The 23,180-nt window shown below is 42.2% G+C and overlaps 1 protein-coding gene across 4 annotated transcripts in view; it reads right to left on the bottom strand.

The window, feature by feature from the left end:
• Window positions 1–3,716: 3,716 nt before the first annotated feature.
• The window catches only part of TUB (TUB bipartite transcription factor), a 173,292-nt gene continuing 153,828 nt past the window's right edge, over window positions 3,717–23,180 (bottom strand). For all 4 annotated transcript variants that reach the window (XM_086747949.1, XM_086747950.1, XM_086747953.1 and 1 more), the window contains 8 exons: window positions 20,037–20,108; window positions 19,037–19,158; window positions 17,973–18,164; window positions 17,317–17,429; window positions 15,600–15,714; window positions 6,786–6,884; window positions 6,206–6,377; window positions 3,717–4,834 (listed from right to left, as the gene is read on the bottom strand). In XM_086747949.1, coding sequence (XP_086604075.1) covers window positions 4,701–4,834; window positions 6,206–6,377; window positions 6,786–6,884; window positions 15,600–15,714; window positions 17,317–17,429; window positions 17,973–18,164; window positions 19,037–19,158; window positions 20,037–20,108 — 1,019 coding nt within the window. In that variant the 3' untranslated portion in view covers window positions 3,717–4,700. The remainder of the gene's footprint in view (window positions 4,835–6,205; window positions 6,378–6,785; window positions 6,885–15,599; window positions 15,715–17,316; window positions 17,430–17,972; window positions 18,165–19,036; window positions 19,159–20,036; window positions 20,109–23,180) is intronic.

The following is a 23,180-nucleotide window of genomic DNA, read 5'->3' as shown; positions in this document are numbered from 1 at the left end:
TGTATTTGTGTTCCATCACTGTCTTGTTTTCTTCTGTCATTACTGTTAAATTTACTTTTTGTTCAATCTCAACCCGCGTGTTTGGTTTTTTTTCTGGTTTTCTTTTGTTTGTCAAATCTCCTCCTATTCTCTCGGAGAGTTGGGGGAATGAGAGAGAGAGACTGCGTAGTCTGGTCCCCGTTGGGCCTGAACTACGACAGCAGCACTCAGGCAGGGGTAAAATTTTTACAGGTAGAAAAGTAGGTCTAATGCTTAGTACTTCTAGCGACCTCACTGATGTCTCTGCTTGTTGAAAGTCTCTCATTTTGTTCATCAAAAGGCAGAGAAAAACAAAGTCTGAATTGTTGGCTTTGGTTCACCATGACCAATAAAACTCAGTGGTGTCATTTGATTCCACAATAATGTTTTTTGATTGTGCAGCTACCAGATTTTATGACAGAGCCCTTTTCACTAAAGCTTCTTCAGTTCTAGTACCTCTCATGAGGAAAGCCAGCTGGGAACTCCAGCACTATTGTAAAACAACTTGAATAGTAAGATTTGTCCAGTAATTATTACAAAATCATTCACACAGACTTCTTAACATCAGAATTTGTAAAAATGGCCTAAGACAGTACTACTTTATATGCCATATATTATCCTACAAAGGAGTGATGTCTAGCTTCTAAAAAATAAACTCTATTTTAGGGCATCAACACACTTCAGCTCAAAAAAATCACTTTCAACCTTTTGAAAAAGGAAAAATAAGGCAGCACCACAAAGAAAATCTGTCTAACAGTCTGGCTTCAGGCTTGTGGACACTTCTGCTCATTGATTTGCAACCAACGGTTTGGCAAGTCTGGTTACCGAATGTTTACTAAGAAAAATTCTAATTATATTTTAGGCCAGCTTTTTTATCTGCTACCTTTTAATGTGTTAGTTTACTCTACTGAAAAGCCAAAGGGCCAAATTCATCCTGCTGATAAGACTTCTATTGTAGGAGCACCACTGGATGTGCACCGAAGGCATTATTCATCTGTGGAGAGGTCACTGAGAAATACTGTCAAAATAAACACTTTTGAGTTGCACATCCTTGAAGAAAAGATAAAGGGATTGTGAAGAGAATGAGAAGGAACAGAAGACCAGAGATGAAGAAATTAGATAAAGGGCCAGGAAGAAACTGTTTGATGTAAACAGAGTGACAAGTTAGATTAAGAACTCTTATTAAAGCATGCAGTATTTGCCTATAAGCAATTCAGGCAAGGAATTTGTTTACAACTCTGCCAAAATCAACAGCAGATGCAAAAAAATCATCAATAGTGGGATTTTAAATAATATTAAATCTACTGCATCCAAACACTCACTAGGGCTATGTGATGGAAATACACAGCTCGGTGCCATTACATTCTTTGTCACACTAATTAAACAAGGTTATGTCCTGTTGCACATTGACATGCAGGCCCTGCAGAAGCTACTACTAATGTGAGTGTGCCACTAAGTATTCCTCAGTTATGTTAGTCTGAAAATATATACTGGTGCCAAGATTCTATTGCTGATGTGGAGGAAAATAAAAATTTGTGAGGACTGTGTAATTTCAGTTATGACTGTATGTTAAGAGAGAACGTGCTGTGGCTTTTGTCAAGTCAGGAAAACAAAATTTGGAGATTTGCTGGAAGACTTGTGGTATCACCTTGCATTGATATGCAGTAGTGCCCTTCACCAGAAAGTGTCCATCAGAAATTATATAAATGCTAAATTAAAAGAAACTGCTTTTGGAGCAGATGGCTATGGTCAAGTGAATCAAAAGAACCCAGTACATTCCTCAACAACAGTGAGGAATTAGAGTTTTGGCAAAGGTGCAAATCCTATTGTAAGTGAATCAGATTTAATGAGAGCTCCTCATTCCTCATGTCCCAGGTTAACAACCCCCTCTAGTGACCTCAACTGATGGTGGGGAATTTTTTCCTCAGCAGATTGTTGGCTGATGTCTCTGTACGATTCTGTTAAGATCATGGGAATTTAAGTCACCACTTTCCTGCTGGCATGCTTACAGGTTAAAAAAATACCTGGCCTGGGAAGAACATGCAGTAAGAGTGAAGTTACACAATGTGCTGGCAGCAAAATTATCCCAAGAAGCTGAACTCTCTGCCTTTCCCCGAGCCCTTCATTCTCACCCTTGTGCAGGAGTTCACCGCACATGAGCTTCCTTTTTGTGCCACTTCCCTGTGGGGCCATGATGTAAGTCAGGCCATTGTTATGATCGGCGTTAAAAATAACCCTTCCTAAGCCAACTCCGCAACTGAAGCCAACAGATTATATAGTTGCACCATAAGACACTTAGTTCCTTTGACAAAGTGTTGTGCACAGAGAGGCAGAAAACTTACGTCAGGTGCTACTTTCTCAGGCTTTAAAGAAAATGTATGACTGGTGAGCCGCTGAATTAAAGCCATGCAGATTCAACCATTCCCATGCTGCAGAGTTCCTGAAATCCACATCATGCCTAAATACCAGCAGTGGAAATTCCTGTCTGTTTTTGCAGTAGCCTAAACAAAAAAAAAAATCTGGTTATCATTGAAGCTAGTTTTTAAAGACTGACATGAGGTAACCAAAGGCATAAGGGCCCTCTCTGTTAAAATTCAAAGTGAGATCACAGATGGGGATGTGAAGTGGTGGGAAACCACCAACTACAGGGGAAAACAAAGCATCCATGTGCAAAGCTGAAGGATCACACTGCAGCTCATGACTCATCATTTTGATCATTCATTGAGGGAACTGACTGCTCATTTCTCTCAAACAAAGGATGTCTTTCCATTTTATACCATTGCATGAAAATGCTTCTTGCAAAACAATTTGAAAAAAATGACAGAGCCTCCTATTTTTTAAAGATGACATTTGACAGGCTGAGTCCATTGACAAAACACTGTTCAAAGCCAGCAGACTTTTTTCCATAGATTTAAAAACAGATTAGAAAAAGCGCTGGTAATTACTTATTTCCATCTCTTATCTGAAATTTCTTTATCTATATACTGGGAAGGAGACTTGAAGGGAAATGTGAAGAAGAGAGCATATTTTTCTATTAATTGAAATTACACAGTCGAAATGGCACAACCTCTCCTTATGGCATGTCCCGTATGGTCCAAAAGGGACTGACAGCTATGAGACAAACAGATTTGCTCTCATTTTCTCATTACATAATCTTTAGTTGTGAAATGCAAGAGTCTAGAAAGAGTAAAAAGGAGGATTTGAATACACACAGTATAAAATGCAACTGCTTCTTCACTTCACTCACATTTCAATATCCTTCCAGTGAACTACTTATAAATTCTATTACTTTGTGTGCCAGTCATTGTACAGAACAATGGCAGACTCATTATTTTTAAAGGTGTTTTACAGTGTGCTTTCAGTTGTAGCTCCTGGCTTTTGAGATATTCAGAAGAGAAGAGAATGGCTTGTTATTTGCTTGTGTTTTGAAATAGTATTTGTTTATATATTCCAGATAAATCAGAAAAAAAGAAGCAAAAAAAATCCATACTATTTTAAGCTATTCTGTGTCCTGATAGTGTCTCATTTGTATGCAGCATACAGTAGATTTGCCTAGAAGGATTTAGCTCAGTAGCTGGCACGTTCACATTAGAGAACAACAGACACAGTTTCAATCGATTTCAAGCATTCTTACAATGGGAAATAAATCTGAAAAGCAGTTGTTGCTGAAAGTTCAAAAAATCCATTCAACAAATTGTAAATCGCAAAAGGCCAGATAAATTTAATAAAATATTTCCATTTACCTTCCTCAGCTTTACACAGCCTGTTCAAAATAAGATTCTCTGCAGAGAGCCTTTATCCCACTGTTTATATAACTTCATACAAAATATGTGTTTGAATTACTACAGCAATACAGGGATATAAATTCCCAACACGCGACATGCCAAATTCAACATAAGTTACGCTTTCTTGGCACCTAGATGTTTTCCATTTCCATTTCCATTCCAACTCCAAATGCATTTTCATTTGAAACAAATTAAAAAGCATGTAGATGTTAAAACATAATGATAGCTTAGAATTCAAGTGACTTGTGCAAGATTATTTTGTGCTTTCTACTTCACCATTTCCTCCTACTGCAATTAAAATTCATCACGCCCTTCTACATATACAATAGCAACGAGTTCAGTCCCGTATAGCTTTTCAACCTCTAGACTTGGCTTTATACTACACGGGAACCTTGAAAATTCAAAAAAGTGCATCTTCTTTTGTGATCTTTCTTTTACGCTGGATGATGTGAAGCTTTGATTAGTCAATGCAGGAATGCAACCTTGAGGTATGATTGCAGCCTTGGAATAATTCCTAAACGTAAAAAGAAATTTTTCGAGTGTGCACGCCCTTTCTGTATTTAAAAAAGACACCATTATAATAGTGCTACTAGAGCCACGGTACAGTACATCATGGCACATCTCCATAACATAATCTAGGACATGAGATAAAACTTTTATTTACACAAACTTGATGCCACTTCCAGAAAAATATGACAGAAAAAGAAAAGGAAAATATTATTTCCTGAATGTCCTGGATTTTTAGAAGATTTCTTTTACTTTCTCTTCAGCAACAGAGTGGTCCTCCACAACTGCATTTTTTCTGACGTGTTTAGTATGGGCCATAAGTGACACCAGCAAGAACTGGCAATCATATGGCAAACTGCTTCCTTTGAGAAGATGCTCATCTATGTTTCTTTACTCACAAGCCAGCTTGCTGTCAAAACTTGAAAGAGCAATAGCAAATGCTTGTAGTGCGCACATTGGGTAGTTGTAGTCCATGGTGAACACATCCTCAGCCACACGACCAAACTGCATCACTATATAGTCAGCTGCAAAAAAGGTCAGAAAAAGTGACAAAGTGTTATTTTTCTCTGCAGCCTTTATTAACTAAGTACGCATTCAACATCATCCTCTGGCCCAGGCTCACTCATCAAACTTCACAACACTTATGGGTGTGCTGATATCAGAGGGAGAAGCAATGATAGCTTGACTGAGGAACAGTTCAGTGATAAAGGATTGCAAGACTTGCTACTGCCTTCAAAAAAATTACACAGATAAAAAGTGGGTTTTGCAAGCACAGAGAGAAACTTGCTTCTGTATAGAATGCTCAAATCTCTTATATGGACCTAGTGCAGGGTTTCACATGTACCAAGAACCAATTAATTCTATTCCTACTTAACTTCAGGCAAGCTGAGAAGCAAGGATAATGGGGGAAGAGGAGGCATGGAAGGCATGATTGTGATCTAGACCTAATCATGTGTGGCTGTTACATCATATTCAGAAATTCTTCAACTTTTTTTCCCTTTTGTACTCTTAGTCAGCAAGAGGAAATCTCAGTCTCATTCACAGTTCGAAATGTTCCTATTGCAGAAGCAGGTGTAATTGTTTCACCTTATAAAATGCAGCAAATGCATACACCGATGTTCCAAACTCAGTGTTGCTCTCAGAGACTGGCACAGTCATTTCCACCAGCTCCAAAAATTCTCCTGCAGTCTAAGCATGGCACTGGTGTAGCTCAGTGCACTCCAGCACCTAGTGACTATGCCTGCCTAAAGCGAGTGTAAAGTGGGGCAGTACTGCTCCACTCAATCACTTGTCTTTATATCTGCTCTAACAACTGTGCCTAAGCCTGAGAAAAAAGGGAGCTGTACACTGCTGGCAGAAAGCAGCACATCATTAAGGTCCTAGTGATGGTGTGATAGGCAGTCCCAACATTTTCATCATGTTCTGTAGGGCTAATGCTACAAAAAGTAGGGATGGCACAGTGGATGTCCCGTGGGATTGGTCTGACTGCCACCGTCTCCAGCTGGGCAGTGTATGGGGACCTGAGTGAACAAAAAAAAACCAAGGAAGGATTATGTGATACAAGTGGTTGAGCAGAGTGGCACTGCCTCACAGTCCTGCTCTCTGGAAGTACCACAGCTCTGGGAGCAGAAACAACTCTAAACTGTTGCTCAGTTCATAAGCTGGGCAGCCAAGGTAGAAAGCTAAGATAGCACATAGCAGAATCACCTCTCTCAAGCATGAGCATTTAAACACCCAACTTGCATCAATGTCATGGCCACAAGGCAGAGCAGCACTAGGCTGGGTACACATAACTAAATTAAACTCTATTAGGTAACAACAGTAAAGGCAGAATCACCGTCAGGCTGGGTATGCAGTACTGTTTCTACACATGACAGACAGAGAGCTATACTTACGATCGTTATCATGAATAATTTGGAAGTTTTTCACTGAGGCCTGTGTGACTCGACCATGGAAATTTAAAACATAGGACTGGGTGTCATCATTCCAGACTGGGGTTTTGTTATGCAGCTCAATTACACTCTCTGTATTTTTGTTCTGCCATCTTGCAAGGAGCGTCTCATGTTCCTGCACACACCACAGGTACACACTTCAGTTTAACATTCTCACAAGACAAAAAATAAATTCACACAAAAACCACATTCATAAATCCTAGCTCAAAGACTAAACTGTCACCCTGAACCCTCAAAACAGTATAATTGAATTAAACAGAGAAGTTTGAGCGTGAATCTTCATGTGAATGTGCATTTGAGTCCTTTCCACAGCCTGGAAAAGGTTAGTTGAACATTTTGTTATGCAAATACATTATTATTTGTAGTACTTTTCTGAGTCACAGAACTAGTCACACATCCCATTGTTCTACAATTGTTCAAATACTGGTTTTTTTAACCTCTAAATCTTCAGAAATGCAAAAAACAAACTCTAACTGAAAAAGAATTCAAGTAATTATTATCATTGACTGATGGTATGACTTACATTTCGTGGTCTGATGGAAACTCTTTTGTGGTCCATATTGATTCCTGGTATGATCACACTCATTTTTCGAGGTCCTTTAAACCCCAAGACATTTGTTTCCTAAAAACATTTAGAAAAGAGTTCATCATGTTCTGTATTCTTAAAGTTAATTTCTTCAACAGAGAGACACAGTGGGCAGCCCAGGGAACTTATCTGTTAGTCAACTCAAAAACCATCTTGAAACTCCTACCTTCACTGGCACTGCCAAACATTCTAGCTTTGTCTTAGAAGCTCTGACAACAGGAAAAATGAGAGGTTTCCAAAAACACTCCTAGCATTGTCTGCCAGCAATCTTAATACGATTAAAAAAAAAAATACCTTTGTTAAAAACAGGATATGAATTAACCAGATTGCTTGGCTACAGCTAGTTCCCAAAATATAGAAGTTGTGATTTTAAAATCATAAAATGCAATCACATATTTTGATGAGAGACAAAATTAAATATATGGGATCAACTCCATTTATTCCAGAGCCAGCACAAAAGCAAACAAGAAGAAGTTGCCAGTAAGAGCATCTGTTAGCAGTGCTGTGGTTTTCAAAGCCTTCAGATATGTTATGCTTAGAGATGAGCATGGTAAAAAACAAACACATTAGCATGAATGTAAATTTTTGAGCTATGAAGGCAGGAAAAGTGAAGAAATAACATAGGCAGGAAAAACAAATCTGTGGCAAATACAAGTTCTTCCATTAAACATGATTTGATGTCTTTCTGACCAGCTTTTCACAAAAGCAGTCCAGTATGGCACTATCCTCTCAAAATACAATCACTAAAATCTAAATAGGCCTAAAGTCTTTATCTGAGTTTTTTTTTTTTTTTTCCTCCAGATGCAGCTAGGGCTAGGTATTTCAGTAACTCATTGTCTACTTTTGAAAAAGAAAAAGGGTGATATTTTCCAATCCACTCAGTAAAACCTGATTGCCTATTTAAGCATTAACTTCAGAAAATTAAACAGTGACACCCCTGAAAATCCATCACCTTGTATTTTGTTCTACTTTTTTTTTTTTTTTTTTGGTTGTATGCATTTTTTTTTTCATCTACCTTTCCCAAGAGTGAAGGGCTGTGGACACACACTAAGGAATCTCAGTAAGGGAATTCCCAGTGGTGCTATTCCAGCAACATGCCACAAAATGCCAAGACCTGGACAGCCCGAGGCTCCAGCTGGTGTGGCTCTACCACTGGGATATTTAGAAGTGACATATTCAGATGTCTCTGCTTTTATATATTTAATGTAATTGTCCTGATTTTAAGGAACACTAAACTTTTAAAAACATCTCTACTTTTGCAAGTAAAAATCCATGCATCCCAACTCACTGGAAACATCTGAAAATACCCGCCTAAAATTTACTTATCCAGAGTATAAGTATCTGGATAAGTATCCAGAACTTATCCAGTTCTGTCATCCATCAGAGCTTTGACATAACTTTGGTTGTTTCAGCAAACCATCTGGAGATATTACACAACTCATTAAAGATTTCATGCATGCAAGAAAATTCCACTGTGTTATTTTACTGAATGCTCTTGAAGCAATTCAAGTATATTAATATATATTCATTAACTGTATAGGTTAATGGAAGATTCCGCCTCTCTTCTGAATCATTTGTTTCATGGCCTTTGGCAGAGTAAACCAATGATACCAGTTCAGTTGGAAGTGTATACTTGGTTTTGCATCATGGCGAGACTCAAACTAAAATGACTGCTAGTAGATTTTATGAGGAGAGACTCAGCACAGCAGAGGACAATTTCTAAGAAAAGATTAATGGTTCTGCTTATTTTCCACTAACTACTGACAATTTTGGTCTTCTCTGCAATGCCTTACGAGCTTTTCTTCACATCAAGCTGCAGTTCTGCTATATAGAATTTAGATGCTGACTGGTTGAAGACATTGTTCAAGGTAAAATTAAATAATAGTGCTGAATCATTTCCCCCCCAACAAGCAGTATTATCACTGCAAAAAAAAACAGGACTATATTCTTTGGATTTACTCAGAAACACTAAAATCAATACTTCTGCCAAATGATAAAGGAATGGTTTCTAGTTGCACAGTACGTCCATAATCAATTATATAAAACATTCAAATGCTAGCCTTCTGCTAAAAACAAGGTATAGAACTGACATTCTACAAACATGGAATATATGAGGAAAACAGTAGTGAGAAAGGAGGAGTTTTAATCTTAAACAGACCTTTCCACTTTACCTACATCCAAATAAAATTAATTCCCCCATCTCCTGTTTCATTCTCTACTTCTTTTATTTCCCTCCTCCACGATTATATGTATGTAAATTCAAGACTAAAAATGGCATTATTAGAGAAACATAGGCCAAATTCTGATTTCATACCATTTTAATGCCACCCTTAGTCTTGGTTTACAGCTCAAAATCAGGGTTGTTAGCTGGCAGAACCCTATTGACTCAGCCAGCATGCCAATGACTTAAATCAGCTAAGGACTTGGCGCAGTACAGCTTAGAAGCTGCACTCTCTGCCTCAGCCCGATCAGTAAGCTGTTTGTGAGCATGCATCACAACAAACTGCACTGAAACAGCACAAAGTCTGTCCCCAGTGTTGCTTTTAAAATCTTACACACTTTCTTAAAGTTATGTAAGCATTTCTATATGGTGGCAATAGGTGTCATGATAAAAGCTGCAAGGCATAGAATCATAGAATGGTTAGGGTTGGAAGGGACCTTTAAAGGTCATCCAGTCCAACCCCCCTGCAAGGAGCAGGGACATCCCCGACTAGATCAGGTTGCTCAGAGCCTCATCCAGCCTGGCCTTGAACGTTTCCAGGGATGGGGCATCCACCACCTTTCTGGGCAACCTGTTCCAGTGTTCTATAACTCGCATCGTAAAAAAATTTTTTCCTAATTTCCAATCTAAATCTACCCCCCTCTATTTTAAAACCATTACCACTCATCCTATTGCAACAGGCCCTACTAAACAGCCTTTCCCCATCTTTCTTGTAGGCCCCCTTGAGGTACTGGAAGACCGCTATCAGGTCTCCCAGGAGACTCCTCTTCTGCAGGCTGAACAGCTCCAAGTCTCTCAGCCTGTCCTCAAAAGAGAGGTGCTCCAGCCCTCTGATCATCTTTGTGGCCCTCCTTTGGACTGGACCTTCTCCAACTGGTCCATGTCCTTCTTGTGTTGGGGGCTCCAGAACTGGACACAGTACTCCAGGTGGGGTCTCACCAGGGCAGAGTAGAGGGGGAGAATCACCTCCCTCGACCTGCTGGCCACGCTCCTCTTGATGCAGCCCAGGATGCGGTTGGCCTTCTGGGCCGCAAGGGCTCATTGCCTGCTCATGTTAAGCTTCTCATCCACCAGCACTCCCAAGTCCTTCTCCTCAGGGCTGGTCTCAATCCATTCCCCGCCCAGCCTGTATTTGTGCCTGGGATTGCCATGACCCAGGTGCAGGACCTTGCACTTGGCCTGGTTGAACTTCATGAGGTTGGCACGGGCCCACCTCTCCAGCCTGTCAAGGTCCCTCTGGGTGGCATCCCTCCCTTCCAGGGTGTCAACGGCACCACACAACTTGGTGTCGTCGGCGAACTTGCTGAGGGTGCACTCTATCCCACTGTCCATGTTGCCGACAAAGATGTTGAACAGGGCCAGGCCCAGCACGGACCCCTGAGGGACGCCACTCGTGACCGGTCTCCACATGGACATTGAGCCGTTGACCACCACTCTCTGAGTGTGGCCATCCAGCCAACTCCTTATCCACCAAGTGGTCCGTCCATCAAACCCATGTCTCTCTAGTTTAGAGAGAAGGATGTCGTGCGGGACAGTGTCAAAAGCTTTGCACAAGTCCAGGTAGATGATGTCAGTTGCTCGTCCCTTGTCCACCAATGCCCGTCATAGAAGGCCACCAAATTGGTCAGGCACGATCTGCCCTTGGTGAAGCCATGTTAGCTGTCACCAACCACCTCCTTGCTCTCCATGTGCCTTAGCATGGTTTCCAGGAGAATCTGCTCCATGACCTTGCCAGGCACAGAGGTGAGGCTGACCGGCCTGTAGTTACCCGGGTCTTCCTTATTCCCCTTTTTAAAAAAGGGGGTTATGTTCCCTCTCTTCCAGTCATCGGGGACCTCACCAGACCGCCACGACTTCTCAAATATGATAGCCAGTGGCTTGGCAACTTCATCCGCCAGTTCCCTCAGGACCCGCGGATGGATCTCATCAGGACCCATGAACTTGTGCACCTTCAGGTTCCTCAGATGATCCCGAACCTGCTCTTCCAGTACAATGGGCGGTTCTTCATCCTCGCAGTCCCTGCTTGCACCTTCTACAGCTTGGGTGGTGGGACAAGAACTCTTGTCGGTGAAGACTGAGGCAAAAAAGTCATTGAGAACCTCAGCCTTCTGCATGTCCTGGGTAACACCAGGGACACCAGTTCCCTTCCGGAGGGGGCCTACATTTTCCCTGGACTTTCTTTTGTCCCCTACGTACCTATAAAAGCTCTTCTTGTTGCATTTTATATCCCTGGCCAGATTCAGTTCTGCCAGGGCTTTGGCCTTCCTTACCTTATCCCTGGCCACTCGTGCAGCCTCTTTGTAGTCCTCCCAGGCTACCTTTCCCTGCTTCCACCCTCTATAGGCTTCCTTTTTTACTTTCAGTTGGTCCAGAAGCTCCTTGCTCATCCACGCTGGCCTCCTGGCCTTTTTGCCCAACTTGTTTTTCATTGGGATGCACCTCTGCTGAGCTTGGAAGAGGTGCTTCTTGAATATAGACCAACTTTCCTGGGCCCCTCTTCCCTCTAGGGCCTCCTCCCATGGCACTTGGCCCATCAGGTCCCTGAAGAGGCCAAAGTCCGCCTTCCTGAATTCTAGGGCAGAGAGCTTGCCATGTAGTTTCCTTGCTGCCCCGTGGATCTTGAACTCCACCATGTCATGGTCGCTGCAGCCAAGGCTGTCCTTTAGTTTCACATCCCCCACCAGCCCCTCCCTGTTGGTGAGCACAAGGTCGAGCACGGCACCCCTCCTTGTCGGCTCCTCTATCGCCTGCAGGAGGAAGTTGTCGTATATCCCAACAGCTCCTAGGAGATTTACAGTTTAATTACCCCAATTTTCCTTCAGCAACTTCCCTTTCTGGACTTGATTTCTGGACAGGTGTGCCCTGTCCTTAATATATCCTGTAGAAACTATCATTCCACAGAAAGCCCAAACCACAGAACCCACTACATGCAAGTGCACATTGCACAATACAAGTGATTGAGGCCTGAGTAGAAACACGTAGTTTGATTGCTTTACTGAGACCTGAGTCACACCTCAGATTGTCAGCTGAGCTCCCTGCCTGCAGAATCTGACGCAAATTGAATTATGAGATACTATGGATATAAAGAAATAGAGCACAGAAAATCCTGGTACAAACAGTACAGTTACACCTCCCTGCTTCTTGATAAATTTTGCCAAGCAATTCTGAAATCAGCCATTAGGTGCTGCTGCAGGTTTATTGATATGCTAGCCCGCCATCAGCAGGGAGAGTAAAAATTGTTAACAGCACTTGATAAAACAGAGTCCTTGCACTAACTTTATTCCTGTTGGCTGAAACATGCTCTAAGTCGAGCTCCACAATGACAGTTCTCAACACGTTTATCCCACAGTTAACAACAGAAGCTTCTGCCTGTATAAACTAGCCCTGCTGAGATGATTGAGCAGGTCAGACTCAGTAAGTTGGTGGAAGCAGGTACAGCTTGCTCTCCAGATGGGTACTTGATTGGATGAGCTGAGAGACAGTGAGAGGCATAGTGGTGCTTTTGAAGTATTGTTTATTACTGGTTTTGCTGCGTGAAAAATCTCAAGGCAGGAATTAAAAGGTTACCTTAAGACAAGGGTGTTTTGGGAGTGCTCTTTCTGGCATTCTTTGCTGTGGTTCTGCTTCTGCTACTTTAGCAAACCTGGCTAGTAATGAAATATCATTCTGATTTCCTTTTACCCTCTGGCCATAGCACACCTGCAAGCCTGCTGCCTTTCTCCGTGAGTATCAAGGTATTAATGGAACAAGTAATTTTCTTATAAATATGTACAGGTTTTAAAATGCTGATCTCAAAACAAACATAAAAAACCAGCTTATCTTAGTCACATTCTCTAAACAGTGGCTTCAGTTCTGTTCTTTCCAACACTCACACTTCTAATTACCTCTGCTGACTGCAACTGAGTTTTTTATTTGGTAACGTTAATGGTTCAAAAGTCATTGCTGTTGACTTATAGAAGCAATGTCTATTTTTTTAATATATAACTTTGTTTTAAACTGTTTTTTGTTTTCTCCTTCAATTTCCAGTTTGCACCAGAAGACTAGTTGCCTGGCTCTAGGGAATGCTCTCCTATATAAACCTGTAAAATTACCTTTTATTAAACATCTAAGTTCTCCTAGGTTACTACTGAAACTTCAGTCAAACTCTAAACTGATATCAAATCCTGGACTCTCTTGTTAAATCCTGTTAGCTAGATTTTCTGAAATTCTCAGACTTTCAGATCCAATAGGAATGGAGGGATATGTGTGTGTGTATGTCTTCTGCCTGTCCATCTGCAACCATAGGCCATGTGCACATGTGAACAATAATAGCACATGTGAACAAACACACTATTTATACTATATTCACAGAAAAACTGCATCCTAAGCAGCAGGAAAAGCAGCAGCTAATCCTGCCACCCCTCAGTGCTCTCAGCACTTTGCATGGAAAGGATGGCACTCTGCTTTCCTTTTCCTGTGCCAAAAGTTTCCAGACACATTGCTACTCACAACCTAAAGCTGACCTTTCCAGGAACGCATTCTGTTCACATGCAGGGTATATGCTGGCATGGCTGGACCTCGATCTGACAGAGCTCGAGGCATCCATGATTAGAGCTGAGCAGGAATTTCTCAGAAAAGTGGTTCTTGGGTATTTTTGTCAGAAGTTGTTGATTTGTGAAAATAGAAAACCTTCTGTAGGATTGTATGTATCAATTTTGACCAGAAGATTGTCATAGTTCAGCCCCGATCGGGACCAGACTACGCAGTCTCTCTCTCACTCCCCCCACCCTCCGAGAGAATAGGAGGAGATGATATAAGAAAAACAGCTCAAGGTTTGAGATAAGGTCGGGGAGAAATCCTTAAAGTTACTGTTATGGGCAAAACAGACTCGACTTGGGGAAAACTATTCATTTATTTCTAAAATTAGCAGGAGAATGAGACAGGGAACAAGATAACCTCCCCCCACCCCTCCCTCTTCCCAAGCTTAACATTATCTCTACTACCTTCCCCTCCCGAGCGGCACGGGGGGGGGAAAGGGAATGGGGGTCGCGGTCAGTTCATCACGCGTTGTTTTACGCCACTGTATCATCATCAGGGGAAGAACTCCTCGCATTCCTCCTCTGCTCCAGCGTGGGGTCCCTCCCATGGGCCACAGTCCTTCGTGAAACTGCTCCGGCGTGGGTCATCTCTTCCACGGGTGCAGTCCCTCTAGAACAGCTGTCCCAGCAGGCCCTCCACAGGCCACAGCTGCCTTCAGGCCTCCACCTGCTCTGGTGTGGGGTCCTCCACGGGCTGCAGGTGGATCTCTGCCCCTCCGTGGACCTCCATGGGCTGCAGGGGGACAACCCGCACTCACCACGAGTTGCAGAGGAATCTTGGCCAGGAGCCGCCTTACTCCTCCCCCTCCTTCTTCACTGACCTTGGCATCTGCAGCCATTCCTCACAACAGGCTGGCAGACGCCTCTCAGGATCCTTTTTACATCTTGTTCACTTCTCATCTCCTCTCCACTTCTTGCAGCCAGGCCGGGCCGAGTTGGGCCCAGTCGGCTGCCCAGCGGGAGGCCAGAGGGTGAGGCCTGCAAGGCCCATGAGGCCCGCGCCTCCCCCTCTCTGCCCCCAGCTCAGCTGCTTCACATCTCTCCTCCTTTTTTTTTTTCTGTTTTCCCCTTCTTAAATACGTTATCGCAGAGGCGTTATCACGGGACATTCTGCTACCTATTGGCTCGGCCTTGGCCAGCAGCGGGTCCGCCCTAGGCCCGGCCAAGTCCACTAAACAAAGGGGAGCGACTTCTCGCAGTTTCCTACAGAAGCTACCACCTTAGGCCCCCCCTCATTAAACCAAAACGACGACAAAGATTTTCTTGGGCCCAGAGATTTCTGGACAGAAAAAATACTCTCCCCAAAACAGTTGGTCATCCAGTAATCATGAAACAACAGCAACTGTTCTTCAAGCTCTGATTGTCTGTATTGCCCGTGACAGATACTATTTACTGTTCTATAACAGTCTGGTTTCTCTCATTCAGTTGCATTTTGGATTTCGCTTGGGTTTTGTTTGTTTTTTTTTTTTTTTTTCCTGGCAAAAAGGAGTTCTAGAGCTTTAATGCCAGTCTCTGAGCCACTGCTGCAGACCTAGCTGTCCAGCTACCTGTGTTTTGGATCAGAGAGGCCTCTCCCAAAACACCATTAGAAATGATCATACTTTAGTGAGTAATTCCATGCACACAACTCTTTCCAGTTCAGGAGGCTCCCTAGGATGGTGCCTGCAGGCTGTGAAACATCCTACCTCTTCCAGAGTGTTATGTAAAAGCTGCAACACCTTCTGACCAAAAGCGAGAACTGGGCAACCTGGTTCTGTGCACATTTTTCACCTCTATTTTCCACTGAATTTCCTGGTGAAAATAGGAAGATCTTCTCTAGTGAAGATCAGCTGTTTCATTACATCAAAGTATGAATGCTGATTTACATAACCATAAGTGAGAAGGAAATTCAGTGTGCTATTTCAGAAACTGAACTGCCCTTTCTTGCATATTTTGCCTGTGAGCAGTACTTACATAACAAATAGCAGCTAGCTCCTGACGCAGGATACTCGCCTCCAGGCTTGACGTTGTTTTCATTGGATTTACTCCATTGTCATAAACTGTAAACTTAGTTCCCATAAGATTTGATCTATCAAAAAATGGAAAATCCAATCACTGTTTGTCAGTAATGCTGCCTGAGACATCTATCCTTTACTGCATTGTAGCTTGAAAGGAAAGACAGATAATACCGAGTACAAATAGTTGTTAATTCTAATCTCCACTAAATGGCAACTCCTGGATTAAAGGCTATAACAAAAATGTAAAGGTACAGTATAACAGAGTATACTGAAGGTTCTTTATCATTACACTAGAGACTTCTCATGACATCTTGCAAACTAGGAAATTAAGAAAGCAATAAAGAAACACTCAGGTGGCGTTATTTTGTTTGTTTGCTTGGTTTTTAAAATATGCTTACTCTCTACAAAACTATCACAGAATCACAGAATGATAGAATAGTTTGGGTTGGAACAGACCTTTAAAGGTCATCTAGTCCAACCCCCCTGCAAGAAGGAGGGACATCGTCATCCAGGTCAGGTTGCTCAGAGCCCTGTCCAGCCTGACCTTTAACATCTCCAGGGATGGGGCATCCACCATCTCTCTGGACAACCTGTTCCAGTCCTTCACCACCTTCATCATAAAACATTTTTGCCTTATGTCTAGTCTAAATCTACCCACTTTCAGTATAAAATCATTACCCCTTGTCCTATCACAACAGGGCCCTAATAAAAAGTTTGTCCCCATCTTTCTTATAGGTCCCCTTTAGGTGCTGGAAGGCTGCTATAAGGTCTCCCTGGAGCCTTCTCTTCTCCAGGCTGAACAGCCCCAACTCTCTCAGCCTGTCTTCATAGGAGAGGTGCTCCACTCCCTGATCATCTTTGTGGGTCTCCTCTGGACTTGCTCCAACAGGTCCATGTCTTTTCTGTGTCATCTGCTTTCTTACCTGACTACTAATTCTATTATAATACAGAAAGTGATTTTTTTTAGAGTTATAAGTAAGATCAGCCTGTCCTATTTAAATGGAAAGCACATCAAGGAGTGCAAAATACAACTTTGAACATACTAAAACCACATTATCCTCATTGCAGTTTTCACTGCAATAAATAGCATATGAAGTTCTGAGATCCACACAGACAAATGGCAATTAGCAGCACAGTCCCTTTCCTCTGGTACAGATGATCTAAGCATACATTGAGAGGCTCCACACATGTATCAACAACAGACTGATGTACGATGGAGTGACAAACAGAAAAGAAAGAAGTTGTTCTGAAAAAATTCCACTACTTGTAAATAACTCTAATTAAGATCTTAAGAAATGGGCAAAACCAAAGACAATTTCAGATTGTCTAACAGACAGAACTTCCATTCCAAGTTATTTATATCAACACGGGCTAGACACAATCTACTCATGCACATCTGAAAATCCCATTAAGACAAGTTGTGCTCGCACACCCTTGAGAATCTGGCCTTTGAGCATTTAAGAGCTTCAGTCCTGCTGACTTTTAATAAAATGTGATCTTGTAAGTACTTGAGACATTTTGAAAATGTGCCTTGGATACTGGTGAACTTTAAAACCAGTATCACATGATATAGTCAAGCCTCTAATTAAGAAGTCATAGTGGGTTACAGGCTTCTTAATTTCAAATGAACTTTATATTATATAAAGAAAATTCTTAGATGTATCAGTGTTTACCTCAGTTTTCCAATAAAACTCTCTCCACCCCGAGACAGGTCAGTTGGGTCTATGGAGATGAGGTAATTAGAGGTTTTACTCTTCTTTCGTTTCCTTCCAGCTAACAGAAACACCTAAGCAGTACAAAAAAACATATTCTAGAATGCTTTGATATAAGGAAACCATAGGCAATTTTTCTGTCTTCCAGCATCATTAGCAAAGTAACAGAAGGTCTCCTGGGACTTAGCAAAACCAGATGAAAATCTGGAAAGGGAAAGTGACTTCTCAACCACTCAGTTCATTATTTATGGTTTAAATAATTAAATTCAATCTATTTTGTTAAATGTTTCATTCAAAGTTCTTGTGACTCTTCGAGTTGAATTGCAAGTAGATGCTTTTCAGGCCAAAGAATGCAGAGAGCCCCAACTGCTGACTGTTGCGTAAAGGTGCCATGCATGGATTGTTTAAGACCAAAGATTAGACATATGAAGAAAGGCAGTAGAATAAAGTGATACTATTTATTGTTTTGCTTTTGGAAGGCTATAGGGCAGACCTCAGTGAAAGTCAAAATTTATTTAAAATGTAAGATTATATTTTCTTTGTAAGACTTCTTCAGATTTTAATAGTTTTTTAAATATTCAGATGCAACTGGTATGACATTCAAGTTATTTTATGACCTTTTTACCATGCTCCCTTTCCAAGTGGAGGTAATAAGTAGGGTACATCCCTCGGTCCATTCCCTTCTTGTCTCTTGTGATTCTGCATTTGACAGTGACACCCTGTGGAGCAGGTCTTGCAGCAAATTCCTCCAGATCATCAACATCTATGAGAGGCTCATTTGTGGAAGGACTGGGGGCTGAGGCTGCTTCCTAAAACAGTGAGCGAAAGTCAGATTTCCTCAACTTTGATTTACAAGGTTATAAGCACACAGGAAGGACATTTGAAGGAAGCTGCACTTTAAAAACATAAATACAAGGGACATATTGTTTTCTCCATTGTGATTCCTCAGCAGCCTCGAAGGCAGCTTATCAAGCTAAAGATCTCTCCCCATCCAATCAGTCAAGCTCTTGGCTACCAATGGCCCAGGGAGCCGTTCTCTGTGCCATTGACGCTCAGCGTACAGACACACCTGGCAAAGCAGAACAGGGCAGCTGTACAAGCAGAGCGCTGCAATGTTACAAAGCAAACCCTGCCTCACACCTTCCTGTCCCACCACACTTCTCTTTCCAGAAAGGCCATACCCAAGGACAGTGATGGTCTTTGATGAAAGGAGAAATGGGATGGGGATAAAAATATTAAGCTAGATAGAGACATAACAGAGATGAGCAGTCAGATGAGCATCATCAACTGGTTTAGCAAAAGCTTGTGATTTAGAATATTTGAACAAGCCAAAGTCTTATGTTCAGATGGCAACAGTGAGAACACAGTAGGAAAATGCTCAAGAAAAAGCAATAGAAACAAAAGATTCTTCTGAGCACCTGCAAGAGGCAGAAAGGTAAATATTTACTGTTTATCCTTCTCTTCATTCAAATTCATAAAATATTTGCTATTGTTTTCTCCAAGTCATTATTTTCATTGCTTGCTTCTGTGAACCCTGAGAGCTATCACAGTAAATCACCTTGGAGATACTTCAGTGCATATTAAAAACAAAACAAGAAAGCCAGGCCTATCCTGACTGCACTCTGAAATCATGCAGTACATAGCAACCTGCATGCTCCTTCTTTGACACTCACCCCCTTACCTTATTGGATTTCTTGCTCATGGCAGAACCAGGTCGGGTGTTACTGTTTAACTGTGAAGAACTGGAGCTGTCTTCATCTTCCTCATCCTCTTCCTCATCAAAATTCATGCTGCTTGACATGCCTGAGAAGAAAGTGGACACTTATAAGAAATACTAATACATTAAAGCTGTCTATAATTGCTGCAAAATATCACTTATCATACTGTTGCACCCTTAGGCTCACAGGTGAGAGAGGGTGTGTTTGAGGCATTGTACATATACGTTGGCGAGACAGTACCCAGCCTGAAAAGCCAAAAAATTTTGGCTAATGAGAAAGGGAATATTATGGTTTCCATTCCACAGACAGGATTGAGTTACGCAGTGGTTCAGCAGTAATATCCAGTTAGGAATTAAATTCAGATCTTCTTAATTCAATCAAGTACTTCGAACACAAAACAAAATCCTAAACTCAAAATTGGAGTTGAGTGGACAACCTATCACAGTCATTTTGAAATCTTAACAATTAAAATATGAGCCCTTCTACAGCACGTTTAACTGTTCCTATGTGATCTGACAAAGAGCAGATCTTAGACTGAGAAGAAACATTTACATCAAGGAAATGTTCTCATGCCTATTTATTTAATGTAAAAACAGTACCAGCCCAGGCCAAAGGAACTGCCGTACAGCACTTAAAAATCTGACTTTGCAAGAATTCAAGACCTCAGACATTTCAAAGGGAAACATAACTTTGTACATCAAATAGGGCTTAGCAGCAGAAAGCACCAATGGTTGGTCATTTGCCAGGCCTAGTTTTTCAAGAAGGCACCCTGTACTCGGGATCAAACTCAAAGTTCCACATATTAGGAGTTAACCACACAATATTTTTTCCTTAAAAAAAATCCCAAACACTTGGTCCAGAATTTCCACTATCGGTGAGTCCAATGCAGAAGGATAAATGAAATGCAAAGACTTCCATAGCCAAGCAGCATGGGCATAATTAACTTTTTATGTCTGTACTTACCAGGAACATGATCCAGGGTAACAAGACTGGATTGGGAGGTGGAAGAGGACCAGGATGTATTTGCATGGGGATCTGGGAAAGGAAAAAATCCACGGGCTTGATTCTGCAAACTCTTAACTGGGTGAACAAGCCTAACTTGCCAACAAGACTTTGCACAGGGCTAAAGACTTACTGGACGGGACCATAATTCTGCTGCCAGAATTTTCCATTATAGACATTTTATCTTTCTTCAGAATCAAGGTCACCTTCTATCTGCTTATACTTGCTGTCATCTTTTTTAGTACTTTGAATAAAGTCAAAAAGCCCTGGATCGCAGAGGTGAGGCTTCAAAAGACATCATCCACACTGAACAGCTGTGCCACAAACCCTTCTGTGCAAGATGTTCCCTGCATGGTAGGTTTTTGGCCTACTTTCGAATTCTAACACATACAAGAAAAAAACCCAAACCTGATCAACGCAAGTGATATAGACAGATTCTACACAAGTAGAACACAGTAACATTGAAATAGCTTTTGACACCAGATGAACGAAACAACAACAGAGCAGTTAGAGTGAGTGTATAAGAGTAAAATAGAACATATGCAATGCTTGTATTCCATTCAGCTGCACCATGAATGGTCTCATTATCCACTTCTTCAGTTCCCCCAATGTAGACATAACCCACACAGCACAGGAGCAAAAAGTTTCAATAGGATCTGGTTATGCAAAGGAGGTCTGAGTTCACAGGTCAACAGGTATTTTCAAAGCTGTAGAACTCACTAATTATTAATCACACATTCATTAAACCCAAGCATTATTTCTTAATAATGACAACCACATTCTAGTTAAATATGCATAAGTAACATAGACAATCCATTTCCTCAGCTGGCAGCTGTGCAATGAAGCTATACTTGCATATGCACAGACATAATCAGTTTATTTCTACATCCATGCTATTTCACCACCAGTATTTTGGTGGTGAGAATTCTGTTCCAGGCTTAGAAAAGTCCACACTTGACCTGTGGAGAAGAATGCTTCAGAGGGCTCCTGTTCTTTCTGAATCCAGAAATCAAATCTATTCCTTCCCTAAATCCCCAAACAGTTGTAACTTTAGGTGGCAAAGAAGTACTAAGACCAAATTGCTCATTCCAAGACTTTACAGGGACATATAGGAAACTGATAAATGTGAAGACTCAATGTTAGTTATTCAGTGTTAAAACTTATGGAAATCTGGCTCTGTCCTAGTTACTAATTTGCCAGAAAGGAACTCTATATATTAAGACTTCTGAAATCAAAAGGATGAGTATTTCCTGCAGGAAGACAATTATTCTATTATGGCAATTTCCAACAGATGGAGAAATCAAATAAAACATTTGGCATTGTCTTGTAAATGGCATATTCTTTTCACACTCAGGTAGCCTATAGCATCCGGCAACAGAACTTGACTCTCTGGGGAAGCAGACACATGCTGAGAGAGGCTTCTCCCCATAAATCTAGTGTCAAAGAGCAGAATGGGTGCAAATCAGGGCCGCCCAAATCTGATGAGACTCAGCCTTTCCCATTAGGCCAGTTAGCAATTATCTTTGTGTTCTCCTTTTGCTCCTGTTCCATGCAAGAGAAGGACTTATGTGAGACAGTAATTCTAAATGCTTTTCAGACCAACAGGGACATGCCAGCAGGGACATGTCACGAGCAGTGAAGCGTCAGTGGGAATCCACATGGAAAGCCCTAGCTCTACATAAAGTTTCCCACGAGTAGTGGGATACTCAAAACTCTCTAACAAGCATCCTCTGCTGGTATCAAGTGGCAAACTATACGCACATAGTAAAGATATTTTATGGAGGTGCTGCTAATTGCAACCTTAATATCTTTCTTTGTGTCTCATAGAGCTTCGTTGTTAATAAAAATGAGTAAACCTCAGCATTTTTATTTGTTGTGGTTTTGTTTCGTGAAGGGGGGGCCTAAGGTGTAGCTTCTGTAGGAAACTGCTAGAAGTTGCTCCCCTTTGTTCAGTGGACTCGGCCAGGCCTAGGGCGGACCCACTGCTGGCCAAGGCTGAGCCGATTGGTAGCAGAATGTCCCGTGATAATGCCTCTGCGATAATGTATTTAAGAAGGGGAAAACAGAAAAAAAAAGAGAAGATGTGAAGAAGCTGAGCGGGGGCAGAGGTGCAGAGGGGGAGGGGCAGGCCTCATGGGCCTTGCAGGCCTCACCCTCTGGCCTCTCGCCAGGCAGCCAACTGGGCCCAACTCGGCCCAGCCTGGCTGCAAGAAGTGGAGAGGAAATGAGATGGATGATGTGAAGAGATTCTGAGAGGCATCTGCCAGCCTGTTGTGAAGTACTTTTCTTGCGGGAGGAACAACTGCAGATGCCAAGGTCAGTGAAGAAGGAGGGGGAGGAGTAATGAGGCTCCTGGCCAAGATTCCCCTGCAGCCTGTGGTGACGACCATGGTGGAGCAGGTTGTCCCTCTGCAGCCCATGGAGGTCCACGGAGGAGCAGAGATCCACTTGGAGCCCATGAAGGACCCCACAGCGGGGGAGGTGGAGGCCTGAAGGAGGCTGTGGCCCGTGGAGGGCCTGCTGGGGCAGCCATTCTGGAGAGACTGCACCCTGTGGAAGAGATGACCCACGCCAGAGCAGTTTCATGAAGGACTGTGGCCCGTGGGAGGGACCCCACAATGGAGCAGGGGAGGAATGTGAGGAGTTCTTCTCCAGACTATGAAGCAGCAGCGTAAAACAATGCGTGATGAACTGACCGCAATCCCCATTCCCTCTTCCCCCCTGTGCCGCTCAGGGGGGGAAGCTAGTAGAGATAATGTTAAGCCTGGGAAGAGGGAGGGGTGGAGGAAGGCTATCTTGTTCTCTGTCTCATTATCCTGCTGTTTGTAGTAATAAATTAATAGTTTTCCCCAAGTCGAGTCTGTTTTGCCCATAACAGTAACTTTAAGGATTTTCCCCCTGTCCTTATCTCAAACCTCGAGCTGTTTTTTCTTATATTATCTCCCCCTACTCTCTAGGAGGGTGGGAGGAGTGAGAGAGAGACTGCGTAGTCTGGTCCCGATTGGGGCTGAACTACGACATTATTTTAAAAAAGTGACCCCCTCCCTGACTTGAAGCATATTAGTGATCCATTCTTAGCAGCGTCTGTTCTGATCAGGAGTATAC

The sequence above is a fragment of the Chlamydotis macqueenii genome, chromosome 5 (assembly GCF_036417535.1).
Source record: "Chlamydotis macqueenii isolate bChlMac1 chromosome 5, bChlMac1.mat, whole genome shotgun sequence".
Lineage (NCBI taxonomy): Eukaryota > Metazoa > Chordata > Aves > Otidiformes > Otididae > Chlamydotis > Chlamydotis macqueenii.
Note: the sequence above shows the minus strand (reverse complement) of the source record. Positions and strands in the feature narration are given on the sequence as shown.